This window comes from Phoenix dactylifera, chromosome 7 (genome assembly GCF_009389715.1).
Source record: "Phoenix dactylifera cultivar Barhee BC4 chromosome 7, palm_55x_up_171113_PBpolish2nd_filt_p, whole genome shotgun sequence".
Taxonomy (NCBI): Eukaryota; Viridiplantae; Streptophyta; class Magnoliopsida; order Arecales; family Arecaceae; genus Phoenix; species Phoenix dactylifera.
The window spans coordinates 12,997,071-13,017,542 of record NC_052398.1 but is presented as its reverse complement, the minus strand read 5'-3'; the positions used below and the strand labels follow the sequence as shown (position 1 = coordinate 13,017,542).

Below are 20,472 nucleotides of genomic sequence, written 5' to 3'. Positions count from 1 at the left end.
GGTTCATCCATCACCCTTTTGCCAAAGAAATTAGCTTTCCATTACAACAATCACCTCTTTTATATTTTTTTTTTCTTTTCCTTTTCGGAAACAGGGCATACCCTGTTTCCCTCTTCTCTTTTTTTTTTTCTTTCACTGCAGCAGCCCGGCTCCTCTGTTTTTCCGAATGAGAGCCCCTTCTCCGATCCCCCTGTTTCCCTTTTTATACAATGAAGACCTCCCTAAATTTCGAATAATCTCCCAAGCAAATCAAAACGGATGCTGGGAATCTGGGATGCGGATGGTGTAGAGATGCTGGGAACATTGGAACGGAGGAGGAAAGTGGACGCGGGACCTGCGGGAGCTGATCACGGCCGGATCTGATGCTGAGATCGGATGCGATGGAGGAGGCGGACGGCCGGGAGGTGATCGCAGGATGATCACGGAAGATTGCTCGCGGGGGAGAGGCTCGGACGCTGTGGATCTGAGATTCCAGAAGATCGCTGATGCTGGGGGCTGATCACGGGCTGAAGCATGGGATTACAGGCTCGGGCGGATGCCGTGGAGGAGGTGGATGGCTGGGCGGTGATCACGGGCGTTGCGTTGCTTGATCCGGAAGCTGGGATTACGGAGAAAGAAGATGATGTGGGGTGCTGCTCGCTGGTTCCGCAGGAGAATCAAGAGGAAGGGGATGCGGTGCTTTGGGTGTTTTGGGATGCAGACTGATGCGGAAGGATGGGCTTCGGATGTTTCTGGTGCATTCCATATGGATGGTCACCAAGTGTCGCTCTAATATGGTCAGGCCTGGCTGCTGCCCATAATTGTGAGTTTGATAAATGATGGGTTCGACTAGGCTATGGCAAGATCGGGTGCGCACAGCTTGGGTTAAGCATCTTTCTGAACCAAACCTGTACCAAATGTGTATTTTATCTCTGATTTATGATAAGACTATACGAAACACAAAATACAATTTAACTCAACAATATTATCATCATCTGTTAACAATAAGACTAATTTAAGGGGTATGTAGATCACACTTTTGTGCTCTCATCAAACCACAATAATACTTATTATACATTATGATAAAAAAAATATTGGACATCTCAACCTCGGACCAGACCAATCCTGACGACCTCGGTACAAACTAAGGTAGAAAACTTTGGCCCCAGCCGAGGAGCCAACCGACCAAGGTGAGCAACTTCACCTCCAACCAAGGAGCCAATTGACAAGTGCAGACAAGAACTGACAGTCCTAGTGACAAGCCGTTGTAACAGTGACTAGCTATTGCAACAACTATACATTCAACGTGTAGTCAGTATCTTACGCCGCCCACGCCGAGGCATACTATAGGCCACCACCTGACCACTAGTACATGCTGACCCAAGTAACGACAAATCCAACTCTCCTATATAAAGAGGCAGTCTGGGGGACCTCAAATATGCAATGATACGCACTACGTGATATCAGAACTACACTCTGCTATTTTTTTTTCTTTTCATACTATTGCCTATCCATTCCAATTTAGACATCGAAGGATCTTCCACCGAAAACTCTCCAATAGATGGACTTCCTACAAGCCGTCCCTAGAGGAGACCAGCTCCCGACACCTCCACTAGTCTGCTCAGCTCATCTCCAACCAACTTTAGGGTCGTCCGAGCTGCGCTCCGACCTCGGTCTGCATTCGGCAGCAATAGATTGGCGCTAGAGGAAGGATCATGTCCGAGACACATTGGTATCAAATGAAGAGAGGAATCATCAGCATGAGGTCATGAGGAGCATGTGCTACGTCTCATGCCTTGTAACGTCGTGCCTCGATCTTGCAAGGATCATCGCAAAGCATGAAACATGCTCCGCTGAAACAACTCGCCGCGCTTATGGATAATGAGTAGTCCAACCTGCTCATTCAACAAGTGTAGGCACTTACTACGGTAGTCTAAATCCTATAGCAGACAACGACATGACCAGAGCCGGTCCGGCCAAAATCCAGTCAGCCCAGCCACCACTTTTAGTCGCCGACGCACCACATGCGCTTGGTTAGCCATCGCTCCCGATGCCGGGACTCGGAGCGATCTCATTAGAGTAGACGCACTCCGAGGAGCAGTCCCAGTCGAAATGGAAAACAACGTACTCTAAGCCCCCATTTCAACAAGAATTCCGTTCAAAGCCTCTCACTTCCTCGCCATGTGGAGCCTCCACCCTAGCGGGATGCTAACCTCGAAAGGGGAATCAAGGAGATGGGCCAATAGATTCAGGCCCTCAGGGGATAGGCTCCGAAGGCGAACAATGACCTCAGTTTCTCCTCAGATCTCCTGCTCCCGACAGATCATGAAGGAACCATTCCCACCGCGGTTCAAGATTCCTCAAGTAGAGCCATACAATGACACCTTAGATCCACTGGATCACTTGGAGAACTTCAAGGCTTTCTTGATGCTGCACGGAACCAACAATGTCGTGCTTTGCAAGGCATTTCCTACGACCCTCTCAAGCAACTCGGTTCTGGTTCTCTGGGCTTCAAGCCGAGTCCATCTACTCATTCGAGCAACTCGTCTGCCTCTTCATGGCACACTTTGTCTTCAGCCAAAGATGGCACCGCAGTTCGGATGCACTGCTCAACATCAAGCAGAAGGAGAAAGAGTCCCTTAGGGACTATGTTAGCCACTTCAACGTAGCGATGTTGGAAGTCCACGATCTGGATCAGACGGTTCCAATATCGGCAATAAAGAGTGGCTTACGATCGTCGCGCTTTCTCTTCTCCTTTGAGAAGCATTTTTTTGCCAATATCGCCAAAATGTTGGCAAGAGCAGATAAATATGTCAATGCGGAGGAAGCCATAGCCTCCCATCGCGAGTCTACTGGCGAGAGATCTCCTTGAGGTAGTAAGAGGGGGTGCGAGGAGCGAATAGAGCCGAGGCGAACTTCACCTCACGGCGGCTCAAGAGCCCCCCTTGGAAGTTCTAAAGGTACACCCCTCATTGCCTCGAGGACCTAGATCCTCATGGAGATTGAAGGCCAAGGCTACTTGCACTCTCCGCATCGGATGAAGACCTCGGTGTTCAAAAGGGACCAGAAGAAGTACTGTCACTTGCACTAGAACTATGACTATGACATTGAGGAGTGTCTCTAGCTTAAGGACAAGATTGAGGCACTCATTAGACGTGGACAGTTGGATCGGTACATCTATGCTCGACGTGACCGAGAAGTGCCTGTCTTAGCCTCTAATTTGTCGCCCCCGGAGCCTATCAACAACTGTCCAACTGCTAGAGTCATCAACACCAACACTTGCAGTCCCACCGAGGTCCCAAGCACCTTAGGCCGAGCTCCCCAAGAGGCTGAAGTTGCCCTAAAAAGACGGTGCGCAGGGGACGTCATCACTTTCTCTAATGCGGACTAGGCTGCAGACTAGGCTGGGGCCCGTCAGATAAAGCGACAAGCCTCCCACTACATCCGCCTCGATGACAAGTGATATCGGAGATCATTTTTATTTCCACTCCTCAAACGACGCTTCGAGAAGGCCAATCAATGCATTTATTGCCCTCTGATAAGAATCTTTTCCTCGATCGAGGTGACGACTTGACTTCCGTCACCTGATCTGGAATGTAGCTCGGCTTCATAAATAGAAGGCAAGTGATGGAAGAAATATTGAAAACCTCAATCTCGAACTAAACCGACCTCGACGACCTCGGTACAAACCAAGGTATGCAACTTCAGCTCCAACCGACCAAGGTGAGCAACTTCACCTCTAACCAAGAAGCCAATCGACACGTGCCGACAAGGACCGACAGTCCTGGCAATCGGCTGTCGTAACAACGGCTGGCCATTGTAACAATTTTGCATTCGGTGCGCCGTCTATACTGTACGCCACCCATATCAAGGTCGTCTTACTGGTCGCCATATGACCATTGGGGAACGCCGACCTAGATAACGACAAATCCAACTCTCCTATAGAGATAGTTTGAGGGACCTTAGGTATGCAATGACATGCACTATGCAATGACACGTACTACGCGATATCAGAACCACACTCTGCTGAAATTTTCTTCCTTCTACACTATTGTCTCTCTATTCTGACTTAGACATTGAAAAATTCTCCACCGGAAACTCTCTGGCAAAGAAACTTCTTGCAAGCTGTCCTCAGAGGAGACTAGCGTCTAACACCTCAACCAGCCTGCTCAACTCATCTCCAGCCGATCTTAGGATCGTTCGAACTACACTCTGACCTTGGTTAAGATTCGACGGCAATATATTGAATACTTATACATGACCAAGGAAACCAAAAATTACCTTCTTAGCTAACTTTTTTTTTTATATGAGGTCCTGGATTATTAGAATGGCATCATAGTAGATCCTACTCATGATCTACGTGGACTAGAAGATCCTGTAGCAAAGATCCATTTAGATTGACCACAATCGTGGTGTCCATGAAAAAAAGTGGAAGAGTATCAGAATAATAAAAAAAATGGCTTGATTAGCTTGAGTGAAAAATAATAAAAAGTATTATACCAAAACTCATGAAGGAAACACGAATTCTAGTCATGCTAGCACTACATGAATCCTCAATATATTTACTAGCTAGCTAATGATTAAATATATGAAACACTAAGTGCTTTAAAAAAAAAAAACGCTGTAAAGTAAGATATCTCTTATACATCTATGATCTGGTCTATCAACTCTTGTCAACTCACCATTTTCTTAATTTTTTTTTTTGGTGAAAACCATTTTCTTAGTTCAGTCAGTCAACTCACCACTAAGAGCTAATCCCCAGTTCAGTTCCGAGCCAGGTTTTCGATCTACTTATTTTTCAGACGAAGTATGGCATCTCTCGAGCGGCCCAACCGGCGGATTTCATTGGACGAGGAGTTCGAGAAAATAAAGAAACTAACCGTTTATACATAAAGTCTCCGCCCCCCTTTCTAAAACTGGAAGCAACCGGACTTTTAAAATCGTGCAGAATGCAGAGGGAAATCAAAGAGATCCAAATGCTTCTCAATGAATGCATTACCACGTGGAGAGGGCCACAATCCCTATAAAAATTTCCCCCCTTTCCCCAGTTTCCTGACCAACCCCATCTCCGTCTCTTCTCCCAAAACTCCATCAAAACACAGGCCATAAAAAGAGAGGCTTTCTTCTCCATCTAAAAAGAACTTTCTTTTCCTCTTCCTCACGCTAAAAGACTCGAGCATAAATCCCTCAAATCACTCTAGCGCTCCAAGTTCACCTTCTTCCATTGTATCAAACAAAGACTTGGACGGAGAGAGGAGAGATGGGCAGCATGGATGACTACCCTCGCAAACCAATCCAACAGCAAAGCTCGACGAAATCGAAGCTCAAGATTCTGCTACTACTAGTATTTACCAGCTTGTTCTCCATCTACCTTTTCTCAGGCTCCTCCTTCAACGTCGACTGGTCAGCGCACACCCCCCGAATCCACCTCTGGGACTCGGAAGCACTCCTCCGAGAGCTCAACTCCACCCAGTCCAGACTGTCCATGAGCCAAGCCCAGGTTACCGAGCTTTACAGGCGGCTCGCCACCTCTAATGCTCTCTTGGAGACCCTCCTCGCCGAGCTCGGCCGAGCCAACCGCAACAATGCCCCACAAGAGGACTTGGATGGATGGCTGAAGGAGCTCACCGGGGAGCTCAAGCTCGCTGTGGGGCCTCACAAGCTCCCACTCGGCGAATCGGCCAACATCCGCTCCGACGAGCTCTACCCAACTCTCGGCACCGCTTGCCGCCGCTTCCAGGATGAGCTCATCCGGTACATGAGCTACGAGGTCGGCGGCGAGTGCCCCTCCGACGACAACCTCGCCCAGCGATTGTTGCTCAAAGGGTGCGAGCCCCTGCCACGTCGCCGTTGCCACCCCAAGTCCCCTGTCGGCTACGCCGAGCCCACCACCTTCCCCGCCAGCCTCTGGACAATCCCGCCGGACACCAGCGTCGTCTGGGATCCATACACCTGCAAGAACTACGCCTGCCTGGTCCATCGAAGGCACGTGAGAGGGTCCTTCGATTGCAAGGACTGCTTCGACCTGGACGGGCGGGAGAAAGGCCGCTGGCTCCGAAGCTACGGGGAGCTCGACTACGCGATCGACGAGATCCTCGGAACCAAGTCGCCGGGCACGATCCGCATCGGCCTCGACATCGGCGGGGGCACCGGCACGTTCGCGGCCAGGATGAGGGAGCGCAACGTGACCATCGTCACGAGCACCATGAACTTCGACGGGCCCTTCAACAACTTCATCGCCTCGAGGGGGCTCGTCCCGGTGCACATCAGCATCGCCCACCGGCTCCCCTTCTTCGACAACACGCTCGACATGGTTCACTCCATGCACGTCCTCAGCAACTGGATCCCGGATGTCGTGCTGGAGTTCGCGCTCTACGACATCTACCGGGTGCTCAGGCCTGGTGGCCTCTTTTGGCTCGATCACTTCTTCTGTCTCGGGACGCAGCTGAACACTACGTACGCTCCCATGTTCGACCGGATCGCGTTCAACAAGCTCAGGTGGAATGCCGGCCGAAAGCTGGATCGGGGGATCGAGAAGAACGAGTGGTACCTCTCTGCACTACTGGAGAAACCCATGACTTGACGGCCAAATGCAAACAATCAGATATGCAGGTAATGGGGAATGTTTCAGAGTGCTAGCAACAATGAGAGCTGCCTGCTCGGCCTGCTCAAACCTCGCAGGCAGCGTATCTTTGATACATGTCATCCAAGGAAGGATATGGATATTGAGAATTTGAATTTGGTGTTGTTTAGGCCCTATCATGTTATTGTTCATTTCATTCTTGTGCTATAAGAATATAGATCCAGTCAAGTACAGTAGCAACTGGCTCGATACTAGATTTGCAATGTTTGTAACGAAGCTGTTTCTGACCTTGGTCCAGAAGAAAAAAAAATAGAAAAGAGAAAACAAATCATTGTTCCTTCTGAGGTTTTCCAGTTGGACAGCAAAAATAGCCGATCTCAAATAGTTGAGACAAAGCTTAATCTTTATGGTTTGGTAATATATAGGGCTAAAATAAGGTGAAATACCTTCAACTGCTTCTAGTTCATTAATTCTCATATGATGAGTAGCCAAAATATCATTCCACATGCAGAAAGAGAAGAGACTATATTTGGACAATGTAAAAGATCTCAAAGACAAGCAGCGCTTAACCACTTATTCTAATGAGTAAATGAATAATCGTTACTTACATGTGCTCCCTCTTGGAAGAAGGTGGTGATTGCCGTAGCCTCAAGGCTTCCTTCTTGTATGAATGGCTGTTCCGTCCTGCTGGACTAATTATAAGCTACTCCACGCTCGCAGATTCCATTGTCAGTTCAATAAATTTCTTGAGCAGTATCCCTGCAATAAGATGAGCATGCAATTCAGTCAAAAAGACGACCTCTGTGATTTGAAGCAATTAATTTAAATACCTTCTCTGTGAATTATTACAAAGCTTATTCTTTTTTTCTCACCTGCTGAGCATCATATGTTGGTGTTGATAATCTAAAATTAGTTTCATTGACTGCACGCTGCTGCACTTGTTGTTTGCGACATTCATTTCGTTCCACATTGATTTAGAGAGACCAAGATTGAAATTTCTACACTCAAGAAAGGATTGTCTAGAAGAATTTTGTTCGACATGAATCTTTAGGAGCCACATCGGAGTTAAACCTCAGAAAGTTCTGCTTAAAAAATGCATATACAAGGAAGAGCTCCAAATGAAGTAGCAATCGAGGCATAATTATAGAGACTTCCATCCAAGATTCACCGTCTCGGTACTAGATCCTATACCAATGCTATACTAGCACAGTATCGGTACGATACGGTACAAGATATATTCGGTATACCGAGTGTCAGTATATCACTCGTACCATATACCAGTATCGAACCGGTACGGTACACCTTGTACCGTCCGGTTTGAGTGGATACGGCGAACCATGCTTCCACCAGACTCATGCTTTTAAGCAGATACATGTATAAATGCCCTATCAGAGACGAAACATACAACAAAATCATAAAAAATTAAAATAGAACTTATATGCCCTCAAGAGTAAGTTTCTGATAAAAAAGTGCACATGTTATACAAGTTATCATTTATCGGAATACAAAATCAAAATAATTGGAATAATATAGCTTCACTGGGTAATATCTGGTCCAGAATCTCTGAAGTTTACATTCAACACAGTAGCTTGTATAACTCATCACCTTTTACTTTAGCTCGTGATATCACTTGAATGATTTTCTAGAATTTGGAACAGCAACCAATTAACAACAAAATGATGGAAAGTAAGTCCATTTGAATCAAGGTATGTTTGTTCATCTATTGCCCTGGAGCAGATGGAACATCGAAATTACCCCTGCCATACAAACAACTAAGACAGCAATACCATGCTCTTGACGAGGCTATGGAATCAACAGATGAGTTAAAAATGCATGTCATTCTAGTAGGCAACTGAAATCTTGCTTATATCTGGAAGACAAGCCAACCAAGGAAGCAGCTTTTCATGGACTAGATCTGGTCTATCATCATGGGGACAGTGGCCAACTCCCTCTAGGATGTAGAGTTTCACATTTGAAAATTGAGAAGGGAGTGAAGAGAAGTACTTTCCCACAGGTCCATCTATAGGAGTAAATGGGTCTTGATCACCCCACAAGACCAAAACAGGAAGAGAAATTTTTGGCATCAAGGACATAGGACTTGGCCCTGGTGGGCCTGTAACAACAGAAACAAATGCATCAAGAGCTCCTACATCATCAGCTGGTCTCCTAATAATCTGCACATATCCAGACAAATACCAAATGATAAATAATCAGTGCTAAGAAACACTATGGAAGGACAAAAAAGTAGTAGAAGCTCAAAAATGAACCACAAAGTATGTGAAAAAACCATTTATCAATTGACTGAAAGAGAATAGAAGGGAAAAAAGTGTATAGCAATGCAGATTGTCAACTGAGACTTCATGCTACCTCAATTAGATCCTCATCAACAGATTCTTTGTTTCCATAAACGGAGAGTAAGATGTTCTTCAGATTCTCCCTGTTTCAACAAATAATTATTATTTATTAGACTACTGGTGGAGTTGCATTTCAGCGCTTAAAAATGATAAAGAACACCAGCCAAGTGTACCTCTGTTTGACACGCCCAAAAAGTGCTGATGCTATCGCTGTCTGCTTTAATAAGATGTCAAATAGCCTAAGCAAAGGCAGCAGCAACTTGATCCTCCAATCGTCGACTATTGCCTTATTGTTCATGCCACCCGCACAATTTAGTAGCACAAGACCCCGGACTAGGTCTCCATTAGACTCTGGTTTGTTACCATAATCATTAGTGAGAGAATTAACTTTCTCATCTTGTGAGCAAAGAAATTACAAAACTTATCATGCAACAGAGATATCTAAAGGATTTGAGAGAACTTTCTCAAATGTTCATAAGCCAGAAAGCACATCAGAAGCTAGTAGAAGTATAGAACCATGGTTAACCTGAAGCAGCGATAACACATGCAAGGCTTCCAACCGAGTTCCCAATCAACACAGTGGGCTTCTTGATGACTTCATTTAAGAAATCTAATATCAGCTGTTCGGTGAAACCATATTTTCCTGTAAGAGTAAATAACAAAGAAGAACCCCTAACAAAGTAGGAAGTTAGAAGTAGAACATGCACCTGAGCCCATACTTCCATCTTGTAAGAAAATCCTGCCGGCTTCTCCGATGCACCAAATCCAAGCAGGTCGATGGCATATACAGTGTAGAACTCTGACAATACTCCAATATTCCTGAAGCACAGAAAGCCCAAAGATATTTCTTCAATATAATATTTTTGGAAAAGCAGGAAAACTAGGATGCTAATATTTTTCCGTAAGTTCTGACATAAACTTGTAGAAGATGAAACATTAGTACCAAGAGATTGATATTCTCCAACATTTCAGAACATTGGTAGACAGCGCAAGGATCTCAAAGAGGATGTCAATTGCCTTAGTTGCTAAAGTCTCCGAGTATTAAGATCTATGGTTTGGAATCAGATCTCATCCTCACCCGATTTTGGCCAGGCTTCCGCTCATCCTATTTCTCCAAAAACACAGAGAAGGATTTCAAGAAGAAGAACAATGAATGAATTCCCAGGACGATTCCACAAAAATCGAAGGACCGAACCAAACAGTAACGTCGATGAGAAGATCCAAACAAATAAAGAAATTGAAACTTCCTTGCAAGCAGATAGCATCAGAGAGAAACGAAGCTTCTTAATGGTGCTCAGTGAACATAAGGTTGCCACCAACGGGGTTGAACCCTGGAGTTCTCACATGGGAAGAGGAATGATGAACAACTCTTACTTAACAATTGTTGGCAGTTGATGTATTCTTGATGAATTCTGCAGAATCCAACCCAATTCCAATCAATCAGGAGGGTAAAGCTAATACCTGAATGGAGCACAAACCCGAAATTTCTCCAGCTCAGGAATCTATTTTGACAGGTTCTTTACGGCCATAGTAGTGTGAAATCAGTTGGGCAGTTAACAGGTATGGGCGGCCAGAATTTCCAAAAGAGATGAGTAGATTTGATGTCATATCTCTTTCGGTAGAATCAGAGCCGGCACAAGAAGTAAAGTGCAAATGAAGATACTGCAGAAAAAGAAGTGGAATGAATCTAGAGAAAGGAACCACTTCAATAAGATGTGATCTTTTCCCCTTCTTACCTTCGCCAGTGGGCGACAGAGGCACCAAAGCCATGAACGAGAAGAAGGGGAGGGCCTTTCCCCTTGACGAGGAAATTGATGCCGAAGTCCTTCCACCTCCAGGTGCTACAGCAGTCATATATCTCCTTCAGCTCTCTGCTGCTGCTGCTGTCCACAAGAGTGGCAGCAGAAATCCTACCCCTGAAAGCGATCCTGAGACGACGTCCACTTCTAAAATGGCCAAACGAAGAGGAGGAAGAAGAAGACCAACAAGGGGAATGAGAGAAAAGAGAAGGGGTGGAGAAGGAGAAGAGACGAATTGTTGGGGGTCGCGGACAGAGGGAGGTGGAAGGGAGGAGAGAAACCGCCATCTCCAGCTCTCCGAGTACTCTCCAACCACAATGAATTCTAGTGGCCTCTATGACGATGGAGGGCAGGTTGGTCATTGCATAAGACGGTTGTCGGCTTCCACACCCAGAAATAAAAGAGGCTCTTTTGGGTGGCTGTGACTCAAATTTGGCCATCCTGCTTTCATTGAATTTTCACCATCTGATCTTTAATAGTGGCTTGGCTGCTTTGCATTCCTTCAGCCACGATTTTTCTCAACAGCATATCAATTCCATTCATCACCTGTGAGGACCCGGAATATATATATATAAATCATTTGGGTTGATGGGCCGGCCTGAAGAGGCCTGGCCCATCTCCAAATATAGATCGTGCCCTGGGCACGATCGTGGAAGAGGGAGCATCGCGGAGACGACTCGCCGGGGAGGCGACGGTTCTGAGAGCCGGTCGGTTATGGAGGACGCCTTAAAGCCCCTCTTCACTTCAGCAAAGACCTCCCCCACAAATTTGGTGAAGATGCCTTGGATCCATAGGTTTTGATCCGAGGTTGCTTAGGGATTTCTCCTCCGATTCTCGTCGGAAAAGTTGCCGGAGCACCCCATCGGACTGAGGTGATCATGGCTTGTCCCCTTGTGCTTTATTTTCTAGATTAAGGGTTGTGTTGGCTGAGTTTTGGCCGGTGAAATCGTCGGAGAAGGATCCCTGTTTTGGCTCCTCTCTTTCGGATCTTGCCGCCGCCGGCCGCCAGGTTTGCCAGGATTCATGCCATTTGGGGGTGAATCAGGACTGTGTGAGGATTGGTGAGGGATTTAGGATTAATTGAAGATGGCGAGTGGTGGATCCGAGGTTTTCTTCCTCGTGATCCCATCTTCTTCTTTCCTTCCTCTCGTCGGTTGGCCGCCGACACCGGCGATTGTAAGTTGTGGGCCACTGTGGTTGCCGTTGGGTGGGGGCTGAGCCACCATCATGGTGGCCTTCTGTAGATGATGGTGGAGGGGGGGAGATCCTTCCGGTTCTTGGGGGAAGAAGAAGAAGAAACCACTTCTTCCCTCCCTCTCTTGGCCGGCCACCATCGCCGACGACTGCAACAGTGGTGGCCGGCGATGGTTCAGCCAGTGGTGGCCGAGATGACGAGTTGGAGAGGGCACAACCACCATGGCTGCTGCCCTTGGACCAGAGGAAATTTGAGGGAGGTAGCCATACTCCCATCCGTGAAAACAGAAGGGCCACCTCTTTTCTTGATCTTTTCATCGAGACCGGCCATCGTCGCCGGCATGGCAGCGGCCATGGCTGGCGACGATATAGGTCGGTGGTGAAAGGGTGGGGGTCGGGCCACCCCGATTGCCCCTAGATCTGGAAGGATTGAGATGTTTGGGGACATGATAATGAACCCTATAGTAGATGTGAATTATGGTTTAGAATATTTAAATATTAAATAATTTAGTTTGTGATTTGTAATTGATGTTGTAGGGGGAGAGTCAGCGGTGCCAAGAGGTTTTGATCAGGGGACTCAACACCCCCGCTCGTAGGTTGTGATTTGGATCCGTGTTTGAGTCAATCTTCAAATTGCAGTACGAATTCTTACATCTGAGCACCTCTATTTATGCATATATTTGATTTATCGTTGGATATATTTTATCAGTATGTTGTTATTGGTTTTATAAGCTGGTATGACACATATGAGGTGTGCATCTTGTTTGTTATGGAAATATTGAGATATTTAAATTGGAAAGAATAATCATATCTTTGAGATACATGCAAATATGTGATGTGATTGAAATTTAATTAAACATGTAAAATTAGACATGTAAAATGGGTTGGACTAGCCTTGTCATGAGATAGCCTCTATGAGCTTATGCGTAGGATAGCTGCCACGAGCTGATGCGTAGGATAGCCTCCACAGACTTACGCATGGGATAGCCTCTACGAGCTTACGCGTGGGATAGCCTCCACGGGCTTACGCGTGGGATAGCTGCCACGAGCTTATGTGTGGGATTTGTGCAGTCTTGGACTGGGTCATGATCTTGGTTAGTCCAAAGCCAGAAGTGAAAAACTTTGAAACTTGGGAATCAGATTAATACGAAAGTGGATAACATAATGTGTAAAAAGGATTTATGTATATGTACTAGTTTTTATATACTTGTTGTTTATTGAGCTTTTCGAATGATGACATAACACTTATTTGTTGCTCGGATTATTTTCTTATTATTACTGGTGTGGCTGTTGGGATTCTTACTTAGCTGGAAAAGCTCATACTATACTTACTTTTCTTTTCAGAGGCACTGAATTTCTAGAATCCATCGGGTGGGTCGAGAAGTAAGATCGATTTGGAGACAGACTGCTAGATAATTAGAAGTTAATTTATCTTTTGCTTATGGACATTTGAATTTATGTAATCCATCGGTACATTTTAGTTGGTTTGATATAAATACATTAATCGTTAATTATTGGCATTTTTGTGAATATTGTACCTTTTAGGCCTTACATGATCTTTAGGGTTTTACATTAGGGATTATGTGGCCGTGTCACGTGGTCAACCCGAGCGGTGGGTTTGGGGCGTGACATCACCCGCATGACAGCCCCCACAATCCACCATTAATATGGAACAATTCAGGGCAAAGGAGAATCGATGCAATTGTAGTGCAAACTTTTAAAGGAGTGTTATTGGCTCTGCGAAGTTCATGGTGAATATAAACAGCAAGACACCCAAAAACATATATGTTCATTGCCAATCCAAAGTTCTGTATCTCTCTGTATATAATATCCAAAGGATGGGTTTTACATCAAGGTCTGTCAGACTGCACATCAAAAGCATAACACCATCTATCTGTACACAGACATTCAACAAAGTGTTTTCACAGGTTGGTGAAAAGGACTGAGCAACACTGAAGAAAACATGAAAACATTAATACAACACAAAAATCCCTCTAAACTTGATGGCTGTGATTTGGACTCATGTACCTTCCTTGATTACGGGGCACAGCGATCAGAACATTTAGGATATCTTGTACGCCCAACCATGCTCACTGAGGAATGCTTGAACAGCTTCCTTGATAGCAAGGTTTGATACCAGTTGGTGTGGTTCGAGCGGCTCTCCTGTGACAGGATAAAACTTGCCCACCTAAATTTGAGAAACTAGATTCAGAACTTAAAGCATAGCCACAAAGAAAAGGCAATAAGCTCGAGTACAGCATGAAACTAGGAATCACCATCTGAAGATGATCAAGAAACACTGCCCTTTCATAAGTATGCCACTGGGAGTAATCATAGGATCACAAAAGATATCAAGTGTATTTTTACAAAAGTAGTCAGTCACCTGAATATCAACAAATATTCTAACTGCTATCAGCAGCAGAGAAAGGGGAACAAATATCAACTCAATTAGGAGTTGGGTCACCTCTGATGGTGTATCAGTTTGTGCAGCTTTGCTGAACACCTTGTGGAGGTATTCCAACTGCTGCAAATGGTCATTTTCTTTGAAGCCACCTCTGATGGGTCAATCAAATAATAATTTGTAAGAGCTTTTTCACATACTTCCCTGAAAGATAATACAGGATTGTCATGTTTAGCAGATGCAAATGCCTGTGTATTTTAATATATCGAGTAAAAGAGATCAATATATGGAACTTTCTCAGCAACTTACTAATAAAAAAACATATATATCTCAAACTCTGCAGCCTAGGTGCTCGCTTGCTAGATGAATATTCCTTATTCCATGTACTGCGCTCTGGAATGAACTGCCAAACCTCCTCGACCATGTAGCTAACTGGCTTAGCACCTCTCCCAAGTTCCAAAGCCTATCTCATGCAAGTTTTATGGAGTTCAGTTATTAACAGTATCCAGGTAATGCTTAAAATAATAAAAATGGTTGCCGTGAAGATTAAAAAGAAATTGGCATGACTTGCTAAAAGATGAATAAAAAGGACCATTGCTTGATAAAAGGTAAAAGGCTTCGGCTAACAAATGCAATGGCATGGATTCAAGTCCTTAAGCAACCATTTTGTGCAAAAAAAAAAAAAAATGCCAAAGATTAGATTTGTTCCTAATCTGCCCCTCCTACAACCCTGGATTGCCAGGATCATAGTTGGTAATGGCTTTTTTCTTAGCTACAAAAAAAAGAAAAATAAAGCCCATTGCAGAATTATATATAGATGAACAGAATAAGACTGGTAATCAGAAAATTCTGTTGCTAAAGAAAAAGCAGAGTACGGAGGCCAGGATTTTACAGTGGTTGTGAGCATGACTTTTGAGTCATATAGCTGTTATGTTAACCTTGAAAGGATCAAAGATACCCGTTTTTCTTTATGACAAATTTGTACGTAACTGTACCAATTTTGCCAGCAATTGACCACTATCATGAAGACTCGTTTGGTATGCGGGAAGAATTTTTTCTCACTATAATATTTCTCCCAAAAAGATGACTTCTGAAAATATGATACCTGAAAAAATGATTTTGGCATGCTTGATTGATCGTGAAAAAATGGTACATTCCAGAGAGGCTTATATTTAGTTAAGCATCTACTTTTCTAGAAAAATTATATGAAATACCCATTATACTCTTAATAAAGAGAAAGACCTTATCCAAGAATTTTGATAGCTTAAAGATACTTTTGGAAAAAAAGGATCTCAATTTCCAACCGGTGGAAAAGTAGCTTTTTTCATGACCTCCATGGGTTTTTCTTTTTTTATAAAACATGGAAATCTTATCTCATGGAAATGCTACTTTTCAATATTTCTTCTTTGAAAACTCCAACTAAACAAGAGGTATATTTTTATTTTTTTATTGACCATACTTTCCCTTCTTCTTTTCCTCGCGAACCAAACAAGTCTTTAGTACTCATCTTTGGGAAAGTGGGATCTAGGGGGGGGGGGGGGGGGGGGGGGGGGGGTTGGTTGAGAAGAGATGAGGATGCTGAATTTTAGAATCAGAGTAGTTGACAATTAGATGTCATACAATGGCTAAACAAATGAGTGGTATTTTAATTGGTAAACATAAAAAGATCAATATTCACCAAGTTAGATGTGATTTATGTATCAATTAAGAAACAAAAAAAATGCACCAACCAAAATTGGACTGCATTCTTCAAGTGATCCTGCATTCTATATTATTTTGAAGGGACAAGCTCCAAGAACAATACTGGGTATTCTGGTCTCCAATTGATTTAGGGCTAAATTTTTTTGAAATGCATTATCGCAGAATTAAAATAGGAACCTACAATTGCTAAGTAAATAAGCGTAACTATTGAAACAAACCCCAATTCACATCTATAGAGCCTTTACAATTATATAATAGAGGATATTTTCACTATCTTATTAAGCCAACTTTCATATCTTAAACATCTCTTAGTCTTACTCATGCCGCTTGACCATAATATCCCCCTATCCTTTTTGTCATGTATATTATCCTCACAACCTAAGAGCAAATGAGCAATGTATCAATTGATATTGTAAACCAAAGCTTGAGGCAAAAGGGCAATGTCATGCTCGATTTCATTGCAAAGGGACATGTTGAAGAAATGATGGCTTAGGACTTCAATTGCGATAGTGGTTTTAGAATTTATTTCCAACTCTCTAGCATCAGTATTGGATGAAGAGATTGGAGGAGATGAAGGTGCCTTGGAGCACAACTTTAATTATTTTTGTTCTTTCTATTCTTACATGGAATCTATTATATACTAAGCATGGTTAAGGCTTTTTTTATGGATATGCCCTTAATGGCAAGGTTATAGGTCAACTAACCTTTCCTTAATTAGTTGATTGACTCTATGAGACTGAAATAATGAGGAAGGTGTAGTTTTGCCTTATGGTTAGAAATTTATATTAACCACAATTGTTCAAGTCAAGGCCTCAAGTAAAACTTAATATCAACAATTAGGCATGAAGGCGTATTTCTTGAAGTCCAAAAGTATTATTTGTAACGATAAGAACAAACAATGAATAGATAGTAATTCAAAAAAAAAGATATTAAACTTATACATCAATATAGGCAAAGCAACCTACATGAAATTTGTATTAGCCAAGATTCTTCAATTCATAGTCTCAAGCATAGTGTCAACAATATGGATGAAGCCATATATCTTAAAATTCAAAAGCATTATTTATAATTGATAAAAAAATTAATAATGAATTGATAACATTTCAAAAATAAAATATTAAACTTATATATCAATAAGGTAGAGATAATCTACATGCAATGTAAACCACACTCTTTCTGAACTATGACATAGATCTTGCGTGAAAAAAAATTCAAAGCCCACCTTGAGAGGGAAGTGTGGCTTGGATTATATGCAAAAAGCTTTGCAAGATTAATTTTCCATATATCTTAAAGTTCAAAAGCATTATATGTAATTGAAATAAATTAATAAAAAATTGATCATGATTCCAAAAAAAAATATAAAACTTATACATCAATAAGATAAAGACAATCTACATGTAATATACGCCACACTCTTTCTCAATTATGACATAAACCTTGTATGAGATAAATACAAAGGCCACCTTAAGAGGGATGTGCGACTTATATTATATCCAAAAAAATTTGTATGATTCATTTGCCTTTGAGTGGCTGCCATTTCAAGTACTTCAAGTGGCATGAAAATAAAAGAAGAAAGTCCACCTATGCAAGACAGTTATAATAATCCATAATAACATTTCTACCTTTTGAACTGTCAAATGATGGCTATCTTGAGTTCTTGATTATTTGGATGACTGATAGATGTAATTAAAGGGGAAGCTTAAGATGTTTAAAGGTCATGTCATGTTATCATAGAAGAGCATACATTGAGGGCATCAAAAATTTATAGAAAAGCTGATTAAGAAATTTTAAGTCATGTCTTGTTACTAATAAGTAGGTTGCACTAAAAGATTAAGCATTTTAACATCCCCACCTTATGCCCACCTAGCCCCAAAAATTTGAAAAGGATTGAGCAAATTTTTATGATTTATTATTCCATGACATACCATTGCTTCTCTTGTATGTCAATTTTTGAAATTACACCCATTAGACGTATTGGTATTTCCATTAGGATTTTAATTATATTTCTTAAGTAAAAAATTAGGATTGTAGACCTAAGTTTTTTTTTATCTTTCTCATTCTCCCTTTATCTATCTCCACACTTTTTCTATTCTCCATCCATTTAGAAAGCTTCAAGGACTTTGGCTAACTAATCTTCACAATTTTAACTATAAAGCTTCAAGTCTCAAGAGATGGGCATAGCCTTTCTAGAGGAATGGAATCATAACATCTATTCCAACCTTAGTTAACTTAAATCTAGGAATGTACAACTAATTAATTATTTGGTTATAAAGGCTAGTACAAAAAAATTTAAAAATGGGAGATTAATACCAGCTAAGAAGATTTTATAGACTAATATGAACAAAAAATTTATTTTATTTAAGTGAAAAATAGACTAGATATTTTGATTATTAACAATTTAGTGCCTATTAGTGAATATTCCATAGATTTTTATTTCAACCGCAATTAAATAGATCACAAAGACATATGCAATAGTATGTATTTCAAGAATTAATATGCAAATTTAGAAGACTTTAGAGACTAATTTGTTATTTGTTTTGATAAAAACTAATTGTGATCTTTAAAGAATGCTAGAGCAGTATATCCCAAAGATACTAGAATATGACATGTGCTTTTGTACATGGCTTAAAATTTTTGAAATAAATACCTAAAAAACTCAAGTCATGGAACTCTCCTCTTAATATCTCTCATAATGACCTAGGCCTTGTGGGATTTTTCTCTTTTTTTGAACTTTCTTCCACAATTATTTTTAGGGCTTTCACTTTTAGGTCGGACTTTACATGATTAGCTCCAAAAGTTTTCTTTATATATATAGTTATAGGTATGGTAGATTTAATTTGTCACGCACATTTGATATGCATTAATATGCATGCAAGGATTACAAAAACATGGACTGTCCATAGCCTCTCCTTGCCTTGGTTCAATGTGAATTAGGCATAAAGCAGCAAGAGGGAATTGTTTGTAAGTAATGTCATGTTATGAGGCTTTTTACCTACGTGTAAGAGGTTTCCTGTCTAACAACTATTTTATAGCTTACATTGATAAAATAAACTACATGCCAACATAGCATATATTTTGTTAGATTTGTTAACTTTTCTTCTGCAGAACATGGTCTTGAAACTATTTTCAATTCATAAAATGCTTCTATTTTTTATATTTTTAAGTTATTAATTTTATTGAGGAGGCAATTTTTTATTTCATTGAAATAAAGATGAAGGGTGCTTGTAATCGATATATCATTATATATAGACAACTCAAAAACACTTAAGTTAAATGAACTTAATTTTTTCTTAAAGTTATTGTAAATAGCAATTACACGCAATATGCCTTTTATAAACTAGGAATTATAAATGATATAATGGCCGCAACAATAAATATGTGGAGCAAATTGTAGACAAGACACAAGTAAAAGTTGAAAAACAAAATTTAAAAAATCTTTAGATGCAAAAAATAAAAAAAAATATTTTTAAAATTTGAAGTAAGAAGTTTGAGAAAGTTTTAAACTGTCCAATTTATGATAAAGTAAACTATAACCAACCAAGATGAGAATCACAAAAGAAGAAATTATTGAAATCTTTAGAGTTGTGGAGGTCATATTTGGACAATAAGTTTATATGTTAATTTATCTTGAGATCGGTGTGGGAGATTATAACTCTGGTGGTTAATCAAAGTATTCTTATAGCAATTGCAAATACAAGTCGATAAATCTTGATTTTTATAATTAAATAAATGTCATTTATGAATAAGAAATGATATTTTAAAAGTATTCCATAAATATCTGAGAAATATGGAAACAAAGTTACATATGTTACATTCTTATTTTCTTATTACTTACAACAATATTATTTTCTTTATTATATAATATCTACTAGTAGGTCATTACAAGATAATTTAATTCAATGACAACACCATCTTAACGAGTGATTATTGGTTGAACCATCTCGGCTCCAACTGCAAAGTAGAATGCATAAGGTTAGAGAAAACAGAAAAGGATACAGTACATGCATGTTTGTATGTGCTACTTTATGTTGGAGAAGTCCACCAGCTTAATGTAGATCTAGTCCAACTGTTTTAACCTTATTTTTATCAATTCACCAACATAAGTAATCATCTAGAAATGAAGACTGCTCCTAACATTATGAGCAATCACCAAATCTTGAATTGCATGTAATTTTGCTCCACAGCCATGTATAACTCATATCACAAAATATCTCTCCTCACGTGGACCATCCTAACGGGATGTAATGGATTGATACGTGTGCATTTCCCGTTTGACCGGGACATAGAGGGCATTTCCAATGTGTCAAATGTCGAGGTTACTGCCGGTAACCTGACCGCACATCCCCCGACGCCGCCAGTAAACCACCACGGCGAAGCAACGCGAGAAAGCAAAAGGAAGAACGAATAAAAGCCCACCCATCAAATCCCAGACCTGATAAAAGCCCATAAAGCCCACCCCCA

General features: G+C 41.5%; 2 protein-coding genes and 1 pseudogene across 2 annotated transcripts; 1 reads left to right on the top strand and 2 right to left on the bottom strand.

The window, feature by feature from the left end:
* The first annotated feature begins 3,905 nt into the window (after nt 1-3,905).
* LOC103706698 lies at nt 3,906-6,899 on the top strand. The gene has a single exon (XM_008790903.4). It carries the CDS (start codon nt 5,240-5,242, stop codon nt 6,560-6,562), a length of 1,323 nt encoding a protein of 440 aa, XP_008789125.2. The 5' UTR covers nt 3,906-5,239; the 3' UTR covers nt 6,563-6,899.
* Nucleotides 6,900-8,001: 1,102 nt separating this feature from the next.
* On the bottom strand, nt 8,002-11,037 carry LOC103697982 (uncharacterized hydrolase YugF). Its single transcript, XM_008779928.3, has 6 exons — nt 10,653-11,037; nt 9,624-9,735; nt 9,443-9,536; nt 9,090-9,267; nt 8,930-8,999; nt 8,002-8,736 (listed from the first exon to the last, which is right to left on the bottom strand). The coding sequence occupies exons 1-6, from the start codon at nt 11,000-11,002 to the stop codon at nt 8,404-8,406; spliced, it is 1,137 nt and encodes a 378-aa protein (XP_008778150.1). The 5' UTR covers nt 11,003-11,037; the 3' UTR covers nt 8,002-8,403.
* A 2,934-nt stretch (nt 11,038-13,971) lies between these two features.
* On the bottom strand, nt 13,972-14,734 carry LOC103706741 (annotated as a pseudogene).
* Nucleotides 14,735-20,472: the final 5,738 nt, after the last annotated feature.

Bases quoted from the DNA above. Each gene is read 5' to 3' on its own strand.
- LOC103706698 (XM_008790903.4), top strand. From the start codon at position 5,240: ATGGGCAGCATGGATGACTACCCTCGCAAACCAATCCAACAGCAAAGC.
- LOC103697982 (XM_008779928.3), bottom strand. From the start codon at position 11,002: ATGGCGGTTTCTCTCCTCCCTTCCACCTCCCTCTGTCCGCGACCCCCA. The intron at 9,736-10,652 runs GTAAGAAGGGGA...TCTGTGCTTCAG, and splicing joins TCTGTCGCCCACTGGCGAAG to GAATATTGGAGTATTGTCAG. The intron at 9,000-9,089 runs GTACACTTGGCT...TTGTTGAAACAG, and splicing joins TTTGGGCGTGTCAAACAGAG to GGAGAATCTGAAGAACATCT.